Source organism: Mesoplodon mirus (genome assembly GCF_964341445.2).
Source record: "Mesoplodon mirus genome assembly, chromosome: X".
Classification (NCBI taxonomy): domain Eukaryota; kingdom Metazoa; phylum Chordata; class Mammalia; order Artiodactyla; family Ziphiidae; genus Mesoplodon; species Mesoplodon mirus.
In genome coordinates, this window is record NC_138981.1 from 106132268 (window position 1) to 106153566 (window position 21299).

The 21299-nt window shown below is 37.8% G+C and overlaps 1 protein-coding gene across 15 annotated transcripts in view; it reads right to left on the reverse strand.

The window, feature by feature from the left end:
- THOC2 (THO complex subunit 2) overlaps positions 1–21299 on the reverse strand; it is a 113180-nt gene that overhangs the window by 10893 nt on the left and 80988 nt on the right. For 6 of the 15 annotated variants that reach the window (XM_082610689.1, XM_082610697.1, XM_082610691.1 and 3 more), the window contains 13 exons: positions 19334–19609; positions 17948–18089; positions 17333–17490; positions 16272–16400; positions 15771–15902; positions 15499–15683; positions 14818–14996; positions 14470–14572; positions 8643–9073; positions 8390–8448; positions 6848–6979; positions 489–626; positions 70–142 (listed from right to left, as the gene is read on the reverse strand). In XM_082610689.1, coding sequence (XP_082466815.1) covers positions 70–142; positions 489–626; positions 6848–6979; positions 8390–8448; positions 8643–9073; positions 14470–14572; positions 14818–14996; positions 15499–15683; positions 15771–15902; positions 16272–16400; positions 17333–17490; positions 17948–18089; positions 19334–19609 — 2137 coding nt within the window. The remainder of the gene's footprint in view (positions 1–69; positions 143–488; positions 627–6847; positions 6980–8389; positions 8449–8642; positions 9074–14469; positions 14573–14817; positions 14997–15498; positions 15684–15770; positions 15903–16271; positions 16401–17332; positions 17491–17947; positions 18090–19333; positions 19610–21299) is intronic. The other 9 variants (XM_082610688.1, XM_082610685.1, XM_082610696.1 and 6 more) reach the window with 5 other exon arrangements.

Sequence of the window (21299 nt, forward strand, 5' to 3'; positions counted from 1 at the left end):
AGAGAATCATGAAAGCCTTTTCCAATTCAGTTTGATGACTGCTTGGGAAGTATTAATAAGTCTACCTACTTGTTCCATTTTCCTCTTTCCGCCTCTTGGTTAATAAGTCCGGTGGCACTTCTCGGTCATTGTTTGAGTGATCCTAGAACCAAGAATTGTGAACTACATTGATCAAGAGTTTTTGTTTTTGTTTTAAAGTATTACTTTTATACAAGAAGAAAACAGCTAGTAACTAGCATTGGAGAATATCTGTGGTGCTTTCACATACTTGGTAAAATGACATGAAAGACAAGCAGAGCTGGTAGAGATTATTAGGCTGAAGATCCTTATTACTGTAGAAGATTCAAACACACTTTACGGTGAAAATACCAGTTAAAACACTAAATAATAGACTGTCATGCAACAAACTAGTACTTTAAAAAAGGCAACAAACACACTACCGTACATGATAATGAGCTTTCCAAACTAGTTTTTAAAAAATTACAAACCCTTTTCCGCTCTTTCCTGTCCTTTTCATCTTTTTTTTCTCTTTCTCTGGATCTTTCCCTTGACTTGTCCAAATCTTTCTTGTCCATTTCTCTCTCCTTACTCTTGGACAGTGGTGGAGGAGTATGATTAATGTAGAGCTGTTAAATTAAGGCAATATTACTAAAGATTATTAGTTTTCCAGTATTGGCATCATTTGCTTGATTGTTTATTTAATGAAAGACATTTGGTAGTAGACCCAAAGTCAAAACTGGTCAGCTGTCTGGATTATGAGAGGTAAAATAAAAGAGCATGGCACAAATTATGCAAAGAATTCAATTCTTGACCTTATAAAAATATCATTTTTTTAACTCAACCAGTTCATTCCTGCCTCAACTGAGATTTTTATTAGTAAATTCACAAGCTACAGTTCCTTATATAGCTCTATTGTGAAGACCCATAACCACCATTATTACAAGAGTCCATATGTGAAAAATAGTGACTGGACTTTCTCTACTGCAAACAAACAAAAAAATACAAACCTCTACACAATCATGGAAATTTAAAATAGTTTTACCATCCACTGATAAGCAATCGATGACAGTGAGCAAAAGTATAAAATAAAACTTAGCCTTTACTAATAAGTCTTTTCTGCCTCAGTGTATACCATGCATAGATTATCCTAAATTACTGTTATAGTAAAGGCTGCATATTCTCTACTTCTGAAAGCGCTCCAATTTCTGTCAAATAATCACAACTGATTGTAAAATTTGTCTTACTGGTTCTAAATAGCTCAGAAAGCCATACTGTCGGTTGAGGTTGATAAAACAACTCAGACTGAAAAATGATAAACCAATATTCTCTTTTGCCTATTCTTTCTCCAATGAAAGGCCCATAGACAATAAAACAGCCAAAGATCAAGGATATGCTAATTCTAAATAATTAAGAGGTAACCTTACTTATGCAAGTTGTAAATATGGAAATCCACTCTAAAACAAAATATTAAGGAAATAATCAGACATCTAACCTTACGGCATTTAAAACTGTGCTACAAGCTTACGTTTAACTTAAGACATTAAAAATGTTAGGCAGCAGAATACTGAATATAACTCATTACATAACTACACAATTCTAGATATAACTTGGGAATGAAAAGAACAGTGAGTCAAAAGTCAAATATTTTTACACAAAGAAATCCTTTGGTATTCAAAGGAATACATGAAAAAAGACAGCCATCAGTTTGAGAATTAAATTAACACTTGTTTTTTTTAACACCAACAAATATTTTCAATTCAGTTTGCTCAGAAATACTGCCATAGCAATGCGTAAGTAGATTCTTTAAAATTTCAGTGTTTAAAAGTTGATGATCAACTGAAATAGACAAAATGTTTATTAATAACAAAGAGCAAGAGAATGAAAAACAATCATAAAGTGCTTGTCCAAAAGGTACTCTTGCTGGGTATATGCCCTAAATGATACTTTAATATTTTCTAATTGTGAGGTTTATTCACATCTTAAGTCAATACTATTTATGAAACTGACAAGACAAAGAAAGTAATATGTTATTACAATACTCAAAGAAGACTTATCTTAGGGAAGTGTTGTTTAATTCTTCCAGTAAAAAAACTTTTTTGTTTGTGATTACAAATAAGCACGTGCACACACATACACACACACACACACCCCTCCACAAGAATGAAGTTTTTAAGTGTACCTAACTTGAATTCTGTATTGCAGGAAATTGGGAATCCTAGAAATTCTTAGTTTAGAAATGTACCAATTCTATTCCTTCTTTCTACCCTTCTAAGAATAGTTCTGATCACAATACTCTTTTCCACAAAAACATACAGTCTCTCATTGCGTACGGAATAAAATGCATATTCCTTAGCTTGGGTATTCCAAGCTCTTCACAACCCTTGCACAATTCTGCCCTACTATGGAGTGACCCAATGTACTCTAGGCTGCGGCTACCGCTGCTCCCTAACACCCTGTGCTTCCCAGCAGTTCTCTTCACCAGAATGGTTGCTCATTTTTATCTTAATCTCTTAAACTCCTACTTTGCCTTCAAAGACAGCTCGAAAGCCATCAGCACTTCAACATTCCCTCAACTCCACAAATCACTGTCCAGTGAACTCTTATTTTATATTAACCTTTTTTTGTGGCAGGAATTCCCAATTAATTTCATGTCATTTATTTTTGTCCATAACATAGTTTACAGGATGGTAGGGGAGCTAATGTGCCTTTTCTACTTTTACACACTTCCTAGTGTCTTGTACACATAGTGAGTACTCAATACACGTTTGATGAATAAAATTAATGATTTGTTAAACTGATCTGCATGTAGCATTGTTGGATTTGGGGTTTTTTTAATTTGTTTTTATTCCTGACACTACTGGATCCTGTTTTTTATTGGCTTTTATCCTTGACATTGAGATCATTAGATCCAAAAAAACAATTTGACTGATCTTCAAAATCTGTTTAAGAGACCACTGCCACACTGACCTTTTTAAGGCTACAATGTATAAAGATGGCCTCACATGTAGGTTCAGGTTTGGTTGGTTGTAAATCCTTGTTTTAAGATGATGAACAGAATTAAAAGCTGAACTTTATTTTGAGGTGGTTATTGCTGCCCTCAGAAATTACAGAGAAGCTTGGTTCAAAGGAGCATGCTTTTGGGCTTCCCTGGTGGCGCAGTGGTTGAGAGTCCGCCTGCCGATACAGGGGACACGGGTTTGTGCCCCGGTCCGGGAAGATCCCACATGCCACGGAGTGGCTAGGCCCGTAAGCCATGGCCACTGAGCCTGCGCATCCAGAGCCTGTGCTCCACAACGGGAGAGGCCGCAACAGTGAGAGGCCCGCGTACCGCAAAAAAAAAAAAAAAAAAAAAAAAAAAAAATTTTGTTTGTGATTACAAATAAGCACGTGCACACACATACACACACACACACACACACACACACACACACACACCTCCACAAGAATGAAGTTTTTAAGTGTACCTAACTTGAATTCTGTATTGCAGGAAATTGGGAATCCTAGAAATTCTTAGTTTAGAAATGTACCAATTCTATTCCTTCTTTCTACCCTTCTAAGAATAGTTCTGATCACAATACTCTTTCCCACAAAAACATACAGTCTCTCATTGCGTACGGAATAAAATGCATATTCCTTAGCTTGGGTATTCCAAGCTCTTCACAACCCTTGCACAATTCTGCCCTACTATGGAGTGACCCAATGTACTCTAGGCTGCGGCTACCGCTGCTCCCTAACACCCTGTGCTTCCCAGCAGTTCTCTTAACCAGAATGGCTGCTCATATTTATCTTAATCTCTTAAACTCCTACTTTGCCTTCAAAGACAGCTCGAAAGCCATCAGCACTTCAACATTCCCTCAACTCCACAAATCACTGTCCAGTGAACTCTTATTTTATATTAACCTTTTTTTGTGGCAGGAATTCCCAATTAATTTCATGTCATTTATTTTTGTCCATAACATAGTTTACAGGATGGTAGGGGAGCTAATGTGCCTTTTCTACTTTTACACACTTCCTAGTGTCTTGTACACATAGTGAGTACTCAATACACGTTTGATGAATAAAATTAATGATTTGTTAAACTGATCTGCATGTAGTGTTGTTGGATTTGGGGTTTTTTTAATTTGTTTTTATTCCTGACACTACTGGATCCTGTTTTTTATTGGCTTTTATCCTTGACATTGAGATCATTAGATCCAAAAAAACAATTTGACTGATCTTCAAAATCTGTTTAAGAGACCACTGCCACACTGACCTTTTTAAGGCTACAATGTATAAAGATGGCCTCACATGTAGGTTCAGGTTTGGTTGGTTGTAAATCCTTGTTTTAAGATGATGAACAGAATTAAAAGCTGAATTTTATTTTGAGGTGGTTATTGCTGCCCTCAGAAATTACAGAGAAGCTTGGTTTAAAGGAGCATGCTTTTGGGCTTCCCTGGTGGCGTAGTGGTTGAGAGTCCGCCTGCCGATGCAGGGGACACGGGTTCGTGCCCCGGTCTGGGAGGATCCCACATGCCGCGGAGCGGCTGGGCTCATGAGCCATGGCCGCTGGGCCTGTGCGTCCGGAGCCTGTGCTCCGCAACGGGAAAGGCCACAACAGTGAGAGGCCCGCGTACCACAAAGAAAAAAAAGAAAAAAAAGGAGCAAGGTGAACTGACAGAAAAGATTTGGATACTAAACTAGAATCCCACTTGAAAAGCCAAGTCCATGTGTATTACAAAGTGAAAATAGTGACTAGTTTAGTAAAAAAGAGGATCCTAGGGGCAAAGTATAACTTAAAAGGTCAAACTAGAGCAGGGAAACATTTTTATATGTACGATGACAAAGTAACCTGAAAAAATAGACACATACCTTTCAAATCCTCTAAAAAGTAAAAGCTACCACAGAAAGTTTAAATTATAGATCATTAATTTTAGAGAGCACTCAAAGTCCAGTGAAATTTTTTTTCTAAGACATTCATATGCTATTAAACTTTCTTACACACACAAAAAATCAACATCAACTACTATGCAGACCAGTAAACTTTGGATGCTTTACCAAGTCCAAAGGCATAAGAGTTCATTTCAAATATTTACTGAATACCTAATCATATTGCCAGGTATCATACTAAGCACTAAGGATCTGAAAAGTGGTATGAGCTGCAATTTTTACAAGGGTATTCATATGCCATTTTCAAAATTTTCTGGTTGAGTGTGGAATAAATCTATTGAATTTTAAATGCCTACAAAATCACCATCTTTTTTTAAAGCAGGGCAGGGGGATCATTATAATTTAAAAAATAAGACAAACACACGAAAGAAGAACCCTTTCAACTACTATTGAAATGGGTCCTAAGAATCAAGGAACCATATTTTTTTTGGAAATTTTTATTTTCATTGTGGTAAGAACACTTGAGGAACCTTAATTTTAGTCCAAGTTTTGGTACCAACAAGTTATATGCCACTGGGAAAAGATCAAGAACTTTATTCTCTTATTTGTTAAAAAAGACACTGCCACCTGCCCTACCTATCTCACAGCACTGTGATGAGTATGAAATGAGATAACATATGTTTATCTCATATGTTTTATTTTCAAAAGGCTTTCACAAATGTAAGGAACCATAATCTTCATCATTGCTTAGAAAATCCAGTTAACTATAACAGCAGGTTTTCAACTGCTTCAAAATATGTTTCAGGAAATAAATATTCACAAGGTAACAGATTAATCCATGAATTTAAAGTACTCCACACAAGCCACTGATGGTTAAGACTGACATACATACACAATCCCACTCTGGTTATGAAAACCTACTATACTGGAATACATATTCAATTTAGCAAATAAAAAGTTTTACTTTAAAAGGAAGCATTCACAGTACAACTGAATCTCTTTTGATTAATACAGTATATTCTCAAAACAATGCTACAATTTTAGGACACAGGCACATTAGCTAATCTAAACTGTTAAAAATTAGTGCTTACTTGCCCAATAGCCACAGACATTTCATTATAAAGCTAATAGTTCTAAAAGCAGTTAGTACTGTCAACTGGGTTTATTTTAAAATATCATTTTTTACTGGTCCAACAGTAAGGAATCATACTTAGCAGATATAAGCGGAGGCAAAGTAGAAAATCAAAGTGAAACAGGGTACAAATTTTATAATAATAAAGACAAAATAACATGAACATTGGACAATTCAACTATAACCATGAAATGAATGAACTCTGTAATAAGATACACAAACTGCACACTATTTTTAGTAGCAGAATACTCAAGAAAGTAGAGTAATAGGCAAGAATTAATACTGACATGTAAACACAACCATCAAGTTGAGTATTCCCCTCCAGGAGAATGATTAGTTTACATTAACCATATTTCTTGATAATATGCTACAACTACCAAAAAGGTAGCTCAGCAGAGGCGATATAAAGATTTTTATGGGTTAAGATGGGCTCAGTTTTTAGAACAGTTATGTGAATGCATCAGATATATTTTTTGGCCTTTTGGGTCATCTAAAAAAGTTAGAAAACAGCCTGACAGATTTGCTTTGAGAAATTAAATAAGCCTACTCCTCAAAAGAAACCAACAACTCCTTCCTCAAATCTTAAACTTACTTTCAGATTTTGAAGCATAAAAGGATAATGCATAACAGCAAGGAGAGATTATAGAAGGGTTGCCACATTACACACATTTTATAACAATTTCATTAAAAGGGACCATTGTCATCCATTGTTTCAGTTTGTGACAGGTGTTTTTAAAAGTTATTCCACTAGCTTACTGAATTTACTAGGGTGAGGGTACCTACTAAATAAATGAAGTAAAGAATTTTTCTTTGTTTTACTTAGGCATGATGATTTTAAAAGACTCAAACCTTTGCTGAAGATTCCTTGAGTTCGATGAGACTGTCCTGTAGAAAATGAATGGAGATGACAGGTGAGCTGGCATAGTTCTCAGAACCCAGAGGAATTTTGGGAAGTATGGCTGTAACCTGGAAACAAACCAGCTACTTCTTGTGAGGATAAATCTCGTGATGTCATTGTTATATGAATATCAACAGTAAAAAACAAAAGCAAAACTATGTAATGGAATTGTAATGTTTAAAAAAAAACTAAATTATATGTACTTGTTGTAACAAACAAAAATCTTTCTCTGCTCAGAATTTTAAAATAAATGTCAATGCCACATTTTTCATAACACTGTATTTAAACTACAGATAATGGTAAGAGGCTTAAGAAAGCAAAACATTTTTTCTCCACAAAAAGTTTAAAATAGTGGAGATCACTGTGGAAGAACAATATTGCCTTATATCTTCATAGTTTTTCTTTAATAGGGAGGTTTCAAATTTTCCTTTACTTGTGACTCCACCATAAATATATACACATTTTATCCTAGCCAGAAAACTCAGTGGCATTACATTAACAAGAAAACAAAATGTATTTATAAAAGAGTAACCACTTTTTTTTGGCAAAGTGCCTCTAACGATGAATCTCATACCTCGTAAAAAAAAAAAAAAAAAGCACTTAAAAAAAGAAAGAAAATGAAATCAATTACGGTATTCAACCACAGTGCTCTTGATGAAGAATTAGTTAACTTACAGGTTTAAAAGTTCAACGTACTGCAAATTCAAAGATTCCATGAAATTACATGAGTTTAGAATTAAAATTAAATATGGAGCAAGGAATGGCTACCCTGAGTCTTCAAGAAGGCTACACCCACGATTTTGTGCTGCAGTTGAATGCCTGGGGTTTGTCTTTGCTGGGTGGTAGGATTGGATGCCACATCTGCTTTTATCGTAACGCAAGGTTCAACTTGTTGGGAACCCAATGGGTATAAACAAACCTCCAAGGGAAGATACAACAGAAGCTGCATGCTCACTGAATATACACAACTACAGGAGAACTGATCACCAAGGAGACTTTAAAATGGAACTCCTTTCAAGACTCCTTCTTAGAAGGCACACATCGGTATGATGCTCATCAAGAAGCTTGATGAATTCAGAGGTATCTTGTTTATCCTGTATCATCCAGGAAGTCTTCAGTGCTATATATTCTTCAATATTTATGCCGAAAAATAGGCTTCATTCTGCTGAAAAGATTCATTTGCTTGTAGCTACCACTGCACTCCAAAAAAGACTGCTTAAAGCAGTGAGGCACTTCTGGGTAAAATTTCTCTTGCACTTTGAAACACTACAAAATTAGTGCTAGGTCCTTGAAGTTTTAATATTTTTATAAGAAAAATACTCAATAGGAAAAAAATATCAGTCCACCAATATGTAAAAAATTCATTTTCTAATGCAATATAAAACCTCCAGTGGCTCCAGTGCATACTTGGCACAAGACTTGAAGGAAGTCAGGACACGTATTCCAAACAGGTGAGCCTAACATGGACGCTGCCTTCCTCAGGCTATACTAACCTTTACTGTTGAGCAATGTGATGGAGAAGGGTAGGTATCAATTTTGCGACGTTTTAGTTCTGTTGGGATGAAAAGAAATAGTCACAATAAGGTATGTTTCCACTTTTTTCCACACACTTAAAAAGAATCACCAACTTCTAAGGTTATCAAGTATTAGTTCCCCTTACTAAAGTCCCTAGATAACTTGCCATAATAACATGAACCAACTTTATATTACAACAACCAAAGGTAAACAAATATAAATCAAACTTGCCCCTTTCAACCTCTGCAATATCTGATCGGGGAACAGGTGACTTCAAGGACACAGAAACTGGTGTTTTCTCTCCTCCTTTAAGGCTTTCCTTTAATTTCATTTCCTTTGCTATATCTCTTTCTCTGGATGGCTCCTTCTCTCTTTCCTTTTCTTGAGTCGACTTTGATTCTGCATTGGGGACAGTGGTCTTGAATTTCTCATCTTTAGCTTTTTCTTCTTTCTTGAATTTTTCTTTCTCTTTGTCAGACTTAGGTGTTCTTTCCTTCGTCTCTCTTGCTTTTTCATCTTTACTTGGCCGTTCTTCCTTCGGTTTTTCTTTACCATCTTTACCAAGTACTCGGGCCTCTGGAGTAGTAGCTGGAGTCTTTTCTTTTTTCTCTTTTTCTTTCTCTTTCCCTTTTTCTTTGTCATTTTCTTTAACAGCTTTGCTGCTTAAGAATAAAAACATGACATTTTAAGACAAATGGTCATCAAATATATTCAACGTTATAAATCATAAAGCGTTTCTTACTGACTTCAAAAATTCTAGAACTGGGATTTGGGAAGATGGCGGAAGAGTAAGACACGGAGATCACCTTCCTCCCCACAGATACATCAGAAATACATCTACACGTGGAACAACTCCTACAGAACACCTACTGAACACTGGCAGAAGACCTCAGACCTCCCAAAAGGCAAGAAAGTCCCCACGTACCTGGGTAGGGCAAGAGAAAAAAGAATAAACAGAGACAAAAGAATAGGGACGGGACCTGCACCCGTGGGAGGGAGCTGTGAAGGAGGAAAGGTTTCCACACACTAGAAGCCCCTTCGCGGGCAGAGACTGCGGGTGGTGGAGGGGGAAAGCTTCGGAGCCGCGGAGGAGAGCACAGCAACAGGGGGGCGGAGGGCAAAGCGGAGAGATTCCCGCACAGAGGATCGGTGCCGACCGGCACTCACCAGCCCGAGAGGCTTGTCTGCTCACCCGCCAGGGCGGGCGGGGCTGGGAGCTGAGGCTCCGGCTTCGGTCCAAGCGCAGGGAGAGGACTGGGGTTGGCGGCGTGAACACAGCCTGCAGGGGGTTAGTGCACCACGGCTAGCCGGGAGGGAGTCCGGGAAAAGGTCTGGAGCTGCCGAAGAGGCAAGAGACTTTTTCATCCCTCTTTGTTTCCTGGTGCACGAGGAGAGGGGATTAAGAGCACTGCTTAAAGGAGCTCCAGAGATGGGCGCAAGCCGCGGCTAAAAGCGCGGACCCCAGAGACGGGCATGAGACACTAAGGCTGCTGCTGCCGCCACCAAGAAGCCTGTGTGCAAGCACAGGTCACTCTCCACACCCCCCTTCCGGGGAGCCTGTGCAGCTCGCCACTGCCAGGGTCCCAGGATCCAGGGACAACCTCCCCGGGAGAACACACGATGCCTCAGGCTGGTGCAACGTCCTGCTGGCCTCTGCTGCCGCAGGCTCGCCCCACATCTGTACCCCTCCCTCCCCCTGGCCTGAGTGAGCCACAGTCCCCGAAGCAGTTGATCCTTTAACCCCGTCCTGTCTGAGCGAAGAACAGACGCCCTCCAGCGACCTACATGCAGAGGCGGGGCCAAATCCAAAGCTGAACCCCGGAAGCTGTGCGAACAAAGAAGAGAAAGGGAAATCTCTCCCAGCAGCCTCAGAAGCAACTTGATGTACCCTGCATCTGTGGAATACATGAATAGACAACGAATCATCCCAAACTGAGGAGGTGTACTTTGAGAGCAAGGTTTATTATTTTTTCACCTTTTCCTCTTTTTGTGAGTGTGTATGTGTATGCTTCTGTGTGAGATTCTGCCTGCATAGCTTTCCTTCCACCATTTGTCCTAGGGTTCTATCCATCCGTTTTATTTTTCTTAATAATTATTTTTTATTTTAATAACTTTATCTTATTTTATCTTCTTTCTTTGTTTCCTTCCTTCCCTCCTTCCTCCCTTCCTCTCTCTCTTTCTTTCTACTTTTGCTCCCTTTTATTCTGAGCCGTGTGGATGAAAGGCTCTTGGTGCTGCAGCCAGCAGTCAGTGCTGTGCCTCTGAGGTGGGAGAGCCAACTTCAGGACACTGGTCCACAAGAGACTTCCCAGCTCCACATAATATCAAACGGTGAAAATCTCCCGGAGATCTCCATCTCAACACCAGCACCCAGCTTCACTCAATGACCAGCAAGCTGCAGTGCTCGACACCCTATGCCAAACAACCAGCAAGACAGGAACACCACCCCACCCATTAGCAGAGAGGCTGCCTAAAATCATAATAAGTCCACAGACACCCCAAAACACACCACCAGATGTGGACCTGCCCACCAGAAAGACAAGATCCAGCCTCATCCACCAGAACACAGGCACTAGTCCCCTCCACCAGGAAGCCTACACAACCCACTGAGCCAACTTTAGCCACTGGGGACAGACACCAAAAACAACGGGAACTACAAACCTGCAGCCTACAAAAAGGAGACCCCAAACACAGTAACGTAAGCACAATGAGAAGACAGAGAAACACACAGCAGATGAAGGAGCAAGGTAAAAACCCACCAGACCTAATAAAGGAAGAGAAAATAGGCAGTCTACCTGAAAAAGAATTCAGAATAATGATAGTAAAGATGATCCAAAATCTTGGAAACAGAATAGACAAAATGCAAGAAACATTTAAAAAGGACCTAGAAGAACTAAAGATGAAATAAGAAATGATGAACAACACAATAAATGAAATTAAAAATACTCTAGATGGGATCAATAGCAGAATAACTGAGGCAGAAGAACGGATAAGTGACCTGGAAGATAAAATAGTGGAAATAACTACTGCAGAGCAGAATAAAGAAAAAAGAATGAAAAGAACTGAGGACAGTCTCAGAGACCTCTGGGACAACATTAAATGCACCAACATTCGGATTATAGGGGTCCCAGAAGAAGAAGAGAAAAAGAAAGGGACTGAGAAAATATTTGAAGAGACTATAGTTGAAAACTTCCCTAATATGGGAAAGGAAATAGTTAATCAAGTCCAGGAAGCACAGAGAGTCCCATACAGGAGAACTCCAAGGAGAAATATGCCAAGACACATATTAATCAAACTGTCAAAAATTAAATACAAAGAAAACATATTAAAAGCAGCAAGGGAAAAACAACAAATAACACACAAGGGAATCCCCATAAGGTTAACAGCTGATCTTTCAGCAGAAACTCTGCAAGCCAGAAGGGACTGGCAGGACATATTTAAAGAGATGAAGGAGAAAAACCTGCAACCATGATTACTCTACCCAGCAAGGATCTCATGCAGATTTGATGGAGAAATTAAAACCTTTACAGACAAGCAAAAGCTAAGAGAATTCAGCACCACCAAACCAGCTTTACAACAAATGCTAAAGGAACTTCTCTAGGTAGGAAACACAAGAGAAGGAAAAGAACTACAAAGCGAACCCAAAACAATTAAGAAAATGGGAATAGGAACATACATATCGATAATTACCTTAAATGTAAATGGACTAAATGCTCCCACCAAAAGACACAGATTGGCTGAATGGATACAAAAACAAGACCCATATATATGGTCTCTACAAGAGACCCACTTCAGACCTAGAGACACATACAGACTGAAAGTAAGGGGATGGAAAAAGATATTCCATGCAAATGGAAACCAAAAGAAAGCTGGAGTACCAATTCTCATATCAGACAAAATACACTTTAAAATAAAGACTATTAGAAGAGACAAAGAAGGACACTACATAATGATCAAGGGATCGATCCAAGAAGAAGATATAACAATTGTAAATATTTATGCACCCAACATAGGAGCACCTCAATACATAAGGCAAATGCTAACATAGATACAAAAATCCTCGACAAAATACCAGCAAATAGAATCCAAAAGCACATTAAAAGGATCATACACCATGACCTAAATATAAGGCCAGACACTATCAAACTCTTACAGGAAGACATAAGCAGAACACTCTTTGACATAAATCACAGCAAGATCTTTTTTGATCCACCTCCTAGAGAAATGGAAATAAAAACAAAAATAAACAAATGGGACCTAATGAAACTTCAAAGCTTTTGCACAGCAAAGGAAACCATAAACAAGACCAAAAGACAACCCTCAGAATGGGAGAAAATATTTGCAAATGAAGCAACTGACAAAGGATTAATCTCCAAAATTTATAAGCAGCTCATGCAGCTCAATAACAAAAACACAAACAACCCAATCCAAAAATGGGCAGAAGACCTAAATAGACATTTCTCCAAAGAAGATATACAGACTGCCAACAAACACATGAAAGAATGCTCAACATCATTAATCATTAGAGAAATGCAAATCAAAACTACAATGAGATATCATCTCACACCAGTCAGAATGGCCATCATCAAAAAATCTAGAAACAATAAATGCTGGAGAGGGTGTAGAGAAAAGGGAACACTCTTGCACTGCTGGTGGGAATGTGAATTGGTACAGCCACTATGGAGAACAGTATGGAGGTTCCTTAAAAAACTACAAATAGAACTACCATATGACCCAGCAATCCCACTACTGGGCATATACCCTGAGAAAACCATAATTTAAAAAGAGTCATGGATCAAAATGTTCACTGAAGCTCTATTTACAATAGCCAGGAGATGGAAACAACGTAAGTGTCCATCATCGGATGAACAGATAAAGAAGATGTGGCACATATATACAATGGAATATTACTCAGCCATAAAAAGAAATGAAATTGAGCTATTTGTAATGAGGTGGATGGACCTAGAGTCTGTCATACAGAGTGAAGGAAGTCAAAGAGAAAAATACTGTATGCTAACATATATATGGAATTTAAGAAAAAAAATGTCATGAAGAACCTAGGGGTAAGATAGGAATAAAGACACAGACCTACCAGAGAATGGACTTGAGGATATGGGGAGGGGGAAGGGTAAGCTGTGACAAAGCGAGAGAGTGGCATGGACACATATACACTACCAAACTTAAATTAGATAGCTAGTGGGAAGCAGCCGCATAGCACAGCGAGATCAGCTCGGTGCTTTTTGACCACCTAGAGGGGTGGGATAGGGAGGGCAGGAGGTAGGGAGATGCAAGAAGGAAGAGATATGGGAACATATGTATATGTATAACTGGTTCACTTTGTTATAAAGCAGAAACTAACACACCATTGTAAAGCAATTATACTCCAATAAAGATGTAAAAAAAAAGAAAGAGCTGAATGCAGAATGAAAAAAATCATATAAACAATTGAATAAATGCTGCTTAAAAATGAAAAAAAAATTCTAGAACTACGAGTAGCCCTTTAAAAACTAAAGGACAACTTTAAGAGAAGTAAAAAGCAAGTACTTCTTTATCCAGTAAATAATAACCAAATTCACAAATACCAGATTAAAAAAGAATAATTAAAGTGATGTTAGGCCCTTTTTTTGTACATGTTCATAACCTTTGAAGATTACAAAGTAACAACCAAAAACTATCCCATAAGCCAACCAAGGGTGCTACCATCAGGAACTGGATTACTTGGCTGGATGGATCACTGGTCTAAATTAGTAGGCTTCGCTCACGTTAATTATTCTTACCCAGATTGTACACAGCAAACACTCAATCCTAAAATTTTTTTTTAACTTCACTACATACATTCCCCTGCATATCCCAGCAGAGGAAACAAAGTCAGCTGCAGCATTATACAAAACGAGAGAATGGTAAGCACATCATCAAAATAGCAGTATAGACAAAATTTCTAAGTCCAACAAAAATGACTTCCATAGTATTCATCTATCACCCTCTGTCATTCATGTCTAATGAGGTTGCTTAATCATATAAGAATTCCAAATTTTGACATACAGCACAGTGTTCCTACCTGTTAGAGCCACTATTTCCATTGCTTGAATTCCCTTTTGGTGTGGCATTAGAAGCTTTATTAACTGCTTTCACACCACACTGAGATCTCTCCCTTGATTTATCTGAAATAAAGGTAAGGTTTTATTTGACAAGCCCCTAGATGTAAATAAGCTACAATTGCACAGCAAAATGATTAGAGACTAGATAGAAAGAAACAAAGGGCTGATCACTTCTTGACAGTTACATATTCCTACTTAGGGAATTAAAAAGTAACACTAAGCCAGCATTTTACTTGTCATGTGATACAAAACATTTCAGTTTGCTGAAACAAAATGTATTACTTATAAATTTCTACAAATAAGCATACCAGTCTCATCGTTACTGCTTTCATCCGATTTAGATGCACTTCCTGTTGACGATGAAGAAAGCCCACTACAAGGCCCATTTTGTATACTGGCAATTGCATTCCTCGGAGGGGGGTCTTTGTGATGAAACTCATTTTCAGGTATCATGTATGACTTTCTACTTTTCAACTGCCCAGAGTAGCTGAAAGTCGCACAAAGTGTTTAAATATACAAATACACATCAAAAGGCACAAACATGGGGTTTAAAAGAATAAAATTAGCAAGTTATTCACTCTGCTACTTGATTCCAGAGAATAAAAAATATTAATTTTCAGTAAGTTCCTGAATGTCTTTATAAGAGAACCTAGATGCTTTCTTAAAAATTTCAATGTAAACTAATCCTTCAACTAAAATGCCTTTTTTCCACTATTGAAGATTTGATAACTCAACTGATGATAACATTACATTTCCTCCAAACCAGGATATACTATATATGATTTTTGAAACTATCATCCAGTATAGACCGGAAGCTGATAATCAGAAGTGACAACTCTCACCAGCCTGTGGGAACATGATTGCATAATCTCCCATAATCTCCTGAAGTAAGGCAGAAGATAAACTTCAACACTGTAAGACATTTTAAAGTCTTCAGAATCCTTCTGTAATCTAGTCTCATAAATCACATTAAAGTATAATTGTGTTACCCCATAGCCAATGCATATAGATCTGGCCTCTTCTCTTTTTCCTCTTGGCAGATTTTATGCACTCTTCTTTCCAAAGCCTGACCCAGATTCAAAACTTTTGGGTACCAAGGAAGTATTTTTGTTAGCACAATCAAGATATTCCTGATGTGAGTATATTCGCCTGTTTCAAGGCAATGTACCGATGCCTACAACAAACATTTTAAGATCTGTTATTAAAAAAGTATAAGTATGAAGAGAAAAAACCACCTTTGAGAAATACAATTTTTTCTTACCTTGGTTAGTTTGTAATGCCATTTATGTACAACGTGTCGAAAATTTTCATAGTCTAATTGATCAGCTTTATTTCCACCATCAAAACCAGTTGCCCGTAATATAGTAAGAAATCCTGGATAATTTCCACATTCCTAAGGGCAAAAAATAGGCTGTCACTTTTAAAGAAAAATTCTGTCCCCCAAAATAGTAGAAGCTAAAACTTAAGTAGACTAGATTAATGTAACGAAGATTATGTGAAAACATAAATGTGTATTTTGAATTATAGGTAGTTTTCACAGAAAGATTCACCTTATTCAATGACATTAATTTGAAATGTCAGTTTGAGATAGGATAAAAATATAGCATTTTTTTAATAATGAATGAATTGTGCTTAAATTTTAAACATTGTTTTACAACTGAATCTTAAACTCAGCTTCCCTTTTAAAGCTGAATCCAGAGCTTACTGGAAGCGGTCATTATATACATGGTAAATGGGTAAAATGTAAGAGTATTTGTCATACCTTTTCATATGTGGCTCTATCACTGTGCCACCTGGTTACAGTCTCTAACATGCAGCAAAGGAATCTCCCATATCGACTAGCTTCATTTTCAGTACAGCTTGCGACTGTGTAAATTATATCAGAGAAAACCTATAGAAAACAATGTGTGAAAAATAAAATCAAATCAAGGTCAAAATTAGTTCAAAATATTAAAAGATCATGTAATAGCAAATCATAATAAACAGGTAAGTTTAGTCAAAATGCATCTTCCCCTTTTATGTTCACAATTCCAGAGACCTTTAAAGATTCTGGCTTTTGTGAGGAAATAGCACATTCATAAAGCAACAATAAGAACAACAACAAAAAAACCACTTTTATAAAGAAAGCTGATTTACAATGAGGGAAGAAAAAAACTATCATTATTATTACAACATAACTTCTTTAACAAAGACTTAGCCATAGACATTACTGGGGTTAAGGGGACAGTAAGCAGAGGCGAGGCTGATAGAAACTAGAAATAGGCAGCTGACAGGCTGTAACATACATCATGTTTTTAAACCACAAAATGCAGCAATTTATTATTATGAAAAAAGCCAGATGCAAAAATCTGTGAATGTGACCATATTGAAAAGCATCCCTGCTTTTATATATGTGCAAAAGTGTAAGCTTTTTCGTTGTTTCCTGAGGGGGTGAAGGTTAAAAATGGAGAAGAGAGTTCTACCTATTATGACAAACATATAAACCCAAATGTTGAGTTAATGGATTAACTAGGGGTGCTTATATCAGGCACTACTCAAAGTGCTTTTGTGTATAGTGACTCATTTATTCCTCACAACAATCTTATGAAGCAGGTACTATTATCCCGTTTTACAGATAGAAAACTGAGGCACAGAGAGGTTAAAAAATACTTGCCAAAGATCATATAGCTAGAAAGTAGCAGAGCTAGGATTCAAGTTCAGGCACTTGGCTCTTGAGTTCATGCTTTTAACCACACACACAATAATACCTCTATAGATTATATATAATGTTTAGCTATATTTGTGTGAGACTTTTTTTTAAAGGTTGCAATAAAAAGAACTTACTCGATCATAGCAAAGAAGTGTGGAAAAATTTGGAGTTTTCTGTTGATGTACCAATTCAACAAAACGAGCACAGTAAACAGCATCAATTGCTGAAAAAATACATCGAGGAAATATACACAGCTGTAGAAATTTTGTGATGGTCTCATTTTTGGTAGATTCTAAAAATAAGGGAAGAATATATTAAGTGGTAAACTTCTTCCTCAAGTGCCTCAAGGCCACTAAACATGACAACATAAACTTTAGTGTAGAGAATGATATAAAACCACAAACTATTTATAGTTTGTAACCAAAAGGTCATGCCTGGGATAAGACTTTCATTTTCACTCTGTGGACATTTTTCTACCTATAATTTCTCCAGAGATAAGATTTTATACAGAAAAGTTGAATGATAAGCTGCCAATATTGTAGTTTTAAGTTAATTAATTTCACCAGCAAATTAAATCTGTTCCTTCAGTGAACATGTGAAGTCGACTCTGCGTTAATGAACAACCAAAGAATGGGATAGTGAACACTGAGGTGAAATACAAACATAATACACTTCAATACCTCCAAAGTTATAAAAGTTTGCTTTTTTAATGTAGCAGTGGCAGAAATGTAACAATTCCAACAACTTACTTGCTAAAAGCCAATTGTCCTTTTCCAGTTTCAGTCTCTGTAGCACTCGCTGTACATGTTCCATCTGCTTCTTTTCTTCTTCAAGAAGCTTGTCCTGAAGGGCAGTACATCGCTCCTTCTCTTTTTTCTTTTTATTTGGAGGCTACAAAGTATAAGTTAGATACTTTTCTAACTACAGGCACATTACCTCTCCTTTTAATTAAAAAATTTGAGGAGATAAATGCTGATATCTTATACTAATTACTTCAACAGGGATGTTTAGGAGTCCACTTGGATGTGCTTTGACCTCCATTCAACAAATCCGAGACAAAGTCAGTCTTTGCACACTATCAAAACAGGATACCTTCTCAACACTGGTACTTTTACTCTGAGGCATGGAGCCATCTTTGATCCTTCCTTCTCTGTTCCAATATTCTAACTGCTTACAAGTCTTTTGCATTCCCACTACCTCCACCATAGTCTATGCTCTCACTACTTCATAATGAATTACCCAAAAAGCCACCTAGTTGGTCTCCTGCCTAATGCCAGTCCCTTGCCCTATCAAACGTATCCTTCATATCACTGTCACGAGCAATCTGTCTAAAGTACCATTTTTACCATTATCGCTTCCCCACTGAGGAATCTAAAATAGCTCTCAATTTTATCAAGCCTTCCTTTTTTTTTTAAAGTGCATTTTTAAAAACTAATTATTTAGTTGGCTGCGCCGGGTCTTAGTTGAGGCACGTGGGATCTTCGTTGCAGCACATGGGATCTTTTAGTTGCGGCATGTGGACCTTTAGTTGCGGCATGCGTGCAGGATCTAGTTCCCCAACCAGGGATCAAACCCCAGCCTCCTACATTTGGAGCACGGAGTCTTAACCACTGGACCCCCAGGGAAGTCCCTCAAGCCTTCCTTTCTAACTTTCATTGCTCTACATCACCTGGCCCCAACCTAACCTTTCAAATTTATCACTAAGCCCAATCGCCACAGTAAAAGTGGTCACTTTAAACCTTAGACTACTTCATGCCTTTGCTGAAGCTTTACAGTCACCAATTTGCCTCCATGTTTCCAAACTTAACCTATCTTCAAGGCCTATCCAGTTCAAGACTCACCTCTTCAATAAAACTTTCTCCTAAAGAATTCTCCTTTGGGGAATTCCTATTGCTCTTGCAATTGGAGTTAAGTAGATCATTTTAAGTTGCTAACACAGCCCTCAAATACCTTTTGATTGGTCATAACCTCCAAGCCCCTGCCCCACCCATGGAGAGGATAACCTCTAAACCCACTTAGAAAAACATTATGTAACAACAAGATATGAACCTGAGCTAATATAATTCCAAAGTATGGATAATGTTGAATTAATACCATGAAGTTATTGTACTTGAGCTACTAGAACAAAAACCTACCATTTCCTGATTGTCGTCAATTGCTTTCATCTGGACTTTAAGTTTATTGACTTCCCGTTCATAGCTGGTATGTGGAACTGCAAGGTCATACATTGTCAATGACCAGAATGTGGCATAGAATTGAGGGCTGATGTCATCCCAGACTTTGGAAACATGTAAGGAAACCACTGCTTCATGGACAGGAGCCATCACCATTTCACATGATGTAATGTACTTGTGAACTTTATGTTGCTGTTTATTTCCCTTCTCTGATTTTTTAAGTTCATCATACTTTGACTGGAGATAAAAAGCAAAAACACACACATACAATATGATTTATAGCACTGATTTTCATAGTATAAAAATCTAGGTTCCCTTTTCAAGAATCAGAAGATGACCAATCAAAACTGTTGTAGGAAAAACAAAACAAATAAAAACAAACAAAAACAAACAAACAAAAAAACCGTTGTAGGAATTCTAATTTCTTACCAACAACACTTCTTTTAAGATAAATCATCCCTGGAAGCTGTTTCAATATTTAGTCCTGTGTGCTTACTATGAGCTTTTCCGAAGATTCTTATTGCATCTGACCTGTTGAGTAAGTGAATAGGGTATGTGGGCCCCCTGTCCATCTCCCCCACCCTACTCTCTCTTGCTGTTGCATCCAGGATTGAACATGCAGGGTTTCCACTCCTGCTTTTGAGATATTCAAGGGAACCAAGTAGAGGGTCTTAACACTAGTAAAGAGGCAGAATGGAACTAGTAACAGCCAACCAAAACAGAATGTTTTATCGCTACATGTAGCCCCTATCATCTGTTACGATTTGTCAATTAAGAAGCTGGATCAACACAAAGAAAGGTTATGAGAACGTTACCATAAGACCACTTATGGTAGGGGGACCAACTGTCCAGGTTTTCCAGTGATTGAGGGGTTTCCCAGGATGCAAGACTGCAGTGCTAACACTGGGAAAGTCTCAGGCAAAACAGGACCAACTGGTAACCCTATTGCTAAGCTAAATTATGATTTTCTCTGAACGGCTATGATATACTGGAGTTTAAAGCATGTGGGAACTGACTTAACCACAGCTTTTTTTGGCCTGATTGGTTTATCCTAATTTGGGGGAGAGTCAGAGGAAGGCCATACCCTTAATTGTATGAGGAAAAGAATCTGTTAATACAATGGGAGGGACTACATATTAGTTCATAGAATGTGTGTCAAACATAAAAAAGAAAACAATACAAAGTGGAGTTGTTGCTATTATCTCATGTCCTTCAGTCTCTTTGAGACGAAAGAGCTCTCACCCAGAAAACTGTCTGGGTTAGGCATCATCCCTGAAGATGAACCTAAGAGGAGATCTAAAACTAGCTTCTTCTTTATGCTAGAAAGCACTTAAATCATTTACAGTTTGTGCTAAACATGGATCCCAGAACTAGAAGATCTGAAGTCAAAGGTCCCACTTCCAGTTCTGCATCGTGATAGGCAAAGAGTCTTGGCTCCTACAGTCCAGCTGCCGTCCCTCCTGAGCGCTCCATACCCCAGGCTCACTGGATTGAAGGCATGCCAAGTACTCTTTGTTCCACAGGGTATCTCAAACAGGCTCTGAGAATCATACAATTACTTTAGAAGTGGGAAAAATTATCTCCTGTTTTCCCCATTTTAGAGAGCACGCTGGTAACTACTGAGGCCACACAGGTGGCAAAGCTATAAATATAAAGAACATTACTTAGGGGAGAGGTCCCAATTACACCAGAGACCTGAGAGAATAGCAGCTGGTATAAGAAAGGCTTTTAAATTTTTGAGGGTGGGTCCTATTGAAGGCAACTAATATGAATCTATGTGAACAGAAAGACATCTGTTGAAGTTCTAACAAAACACAGAATAAAACAGTGATGAAACTACCTGCATAAGATAGCTTATATACCTGATTTGGTCATATTTAGAATATGGACTAGGGGAAAAGCCTTTCTTTCAGACCAGTGTTGCAAG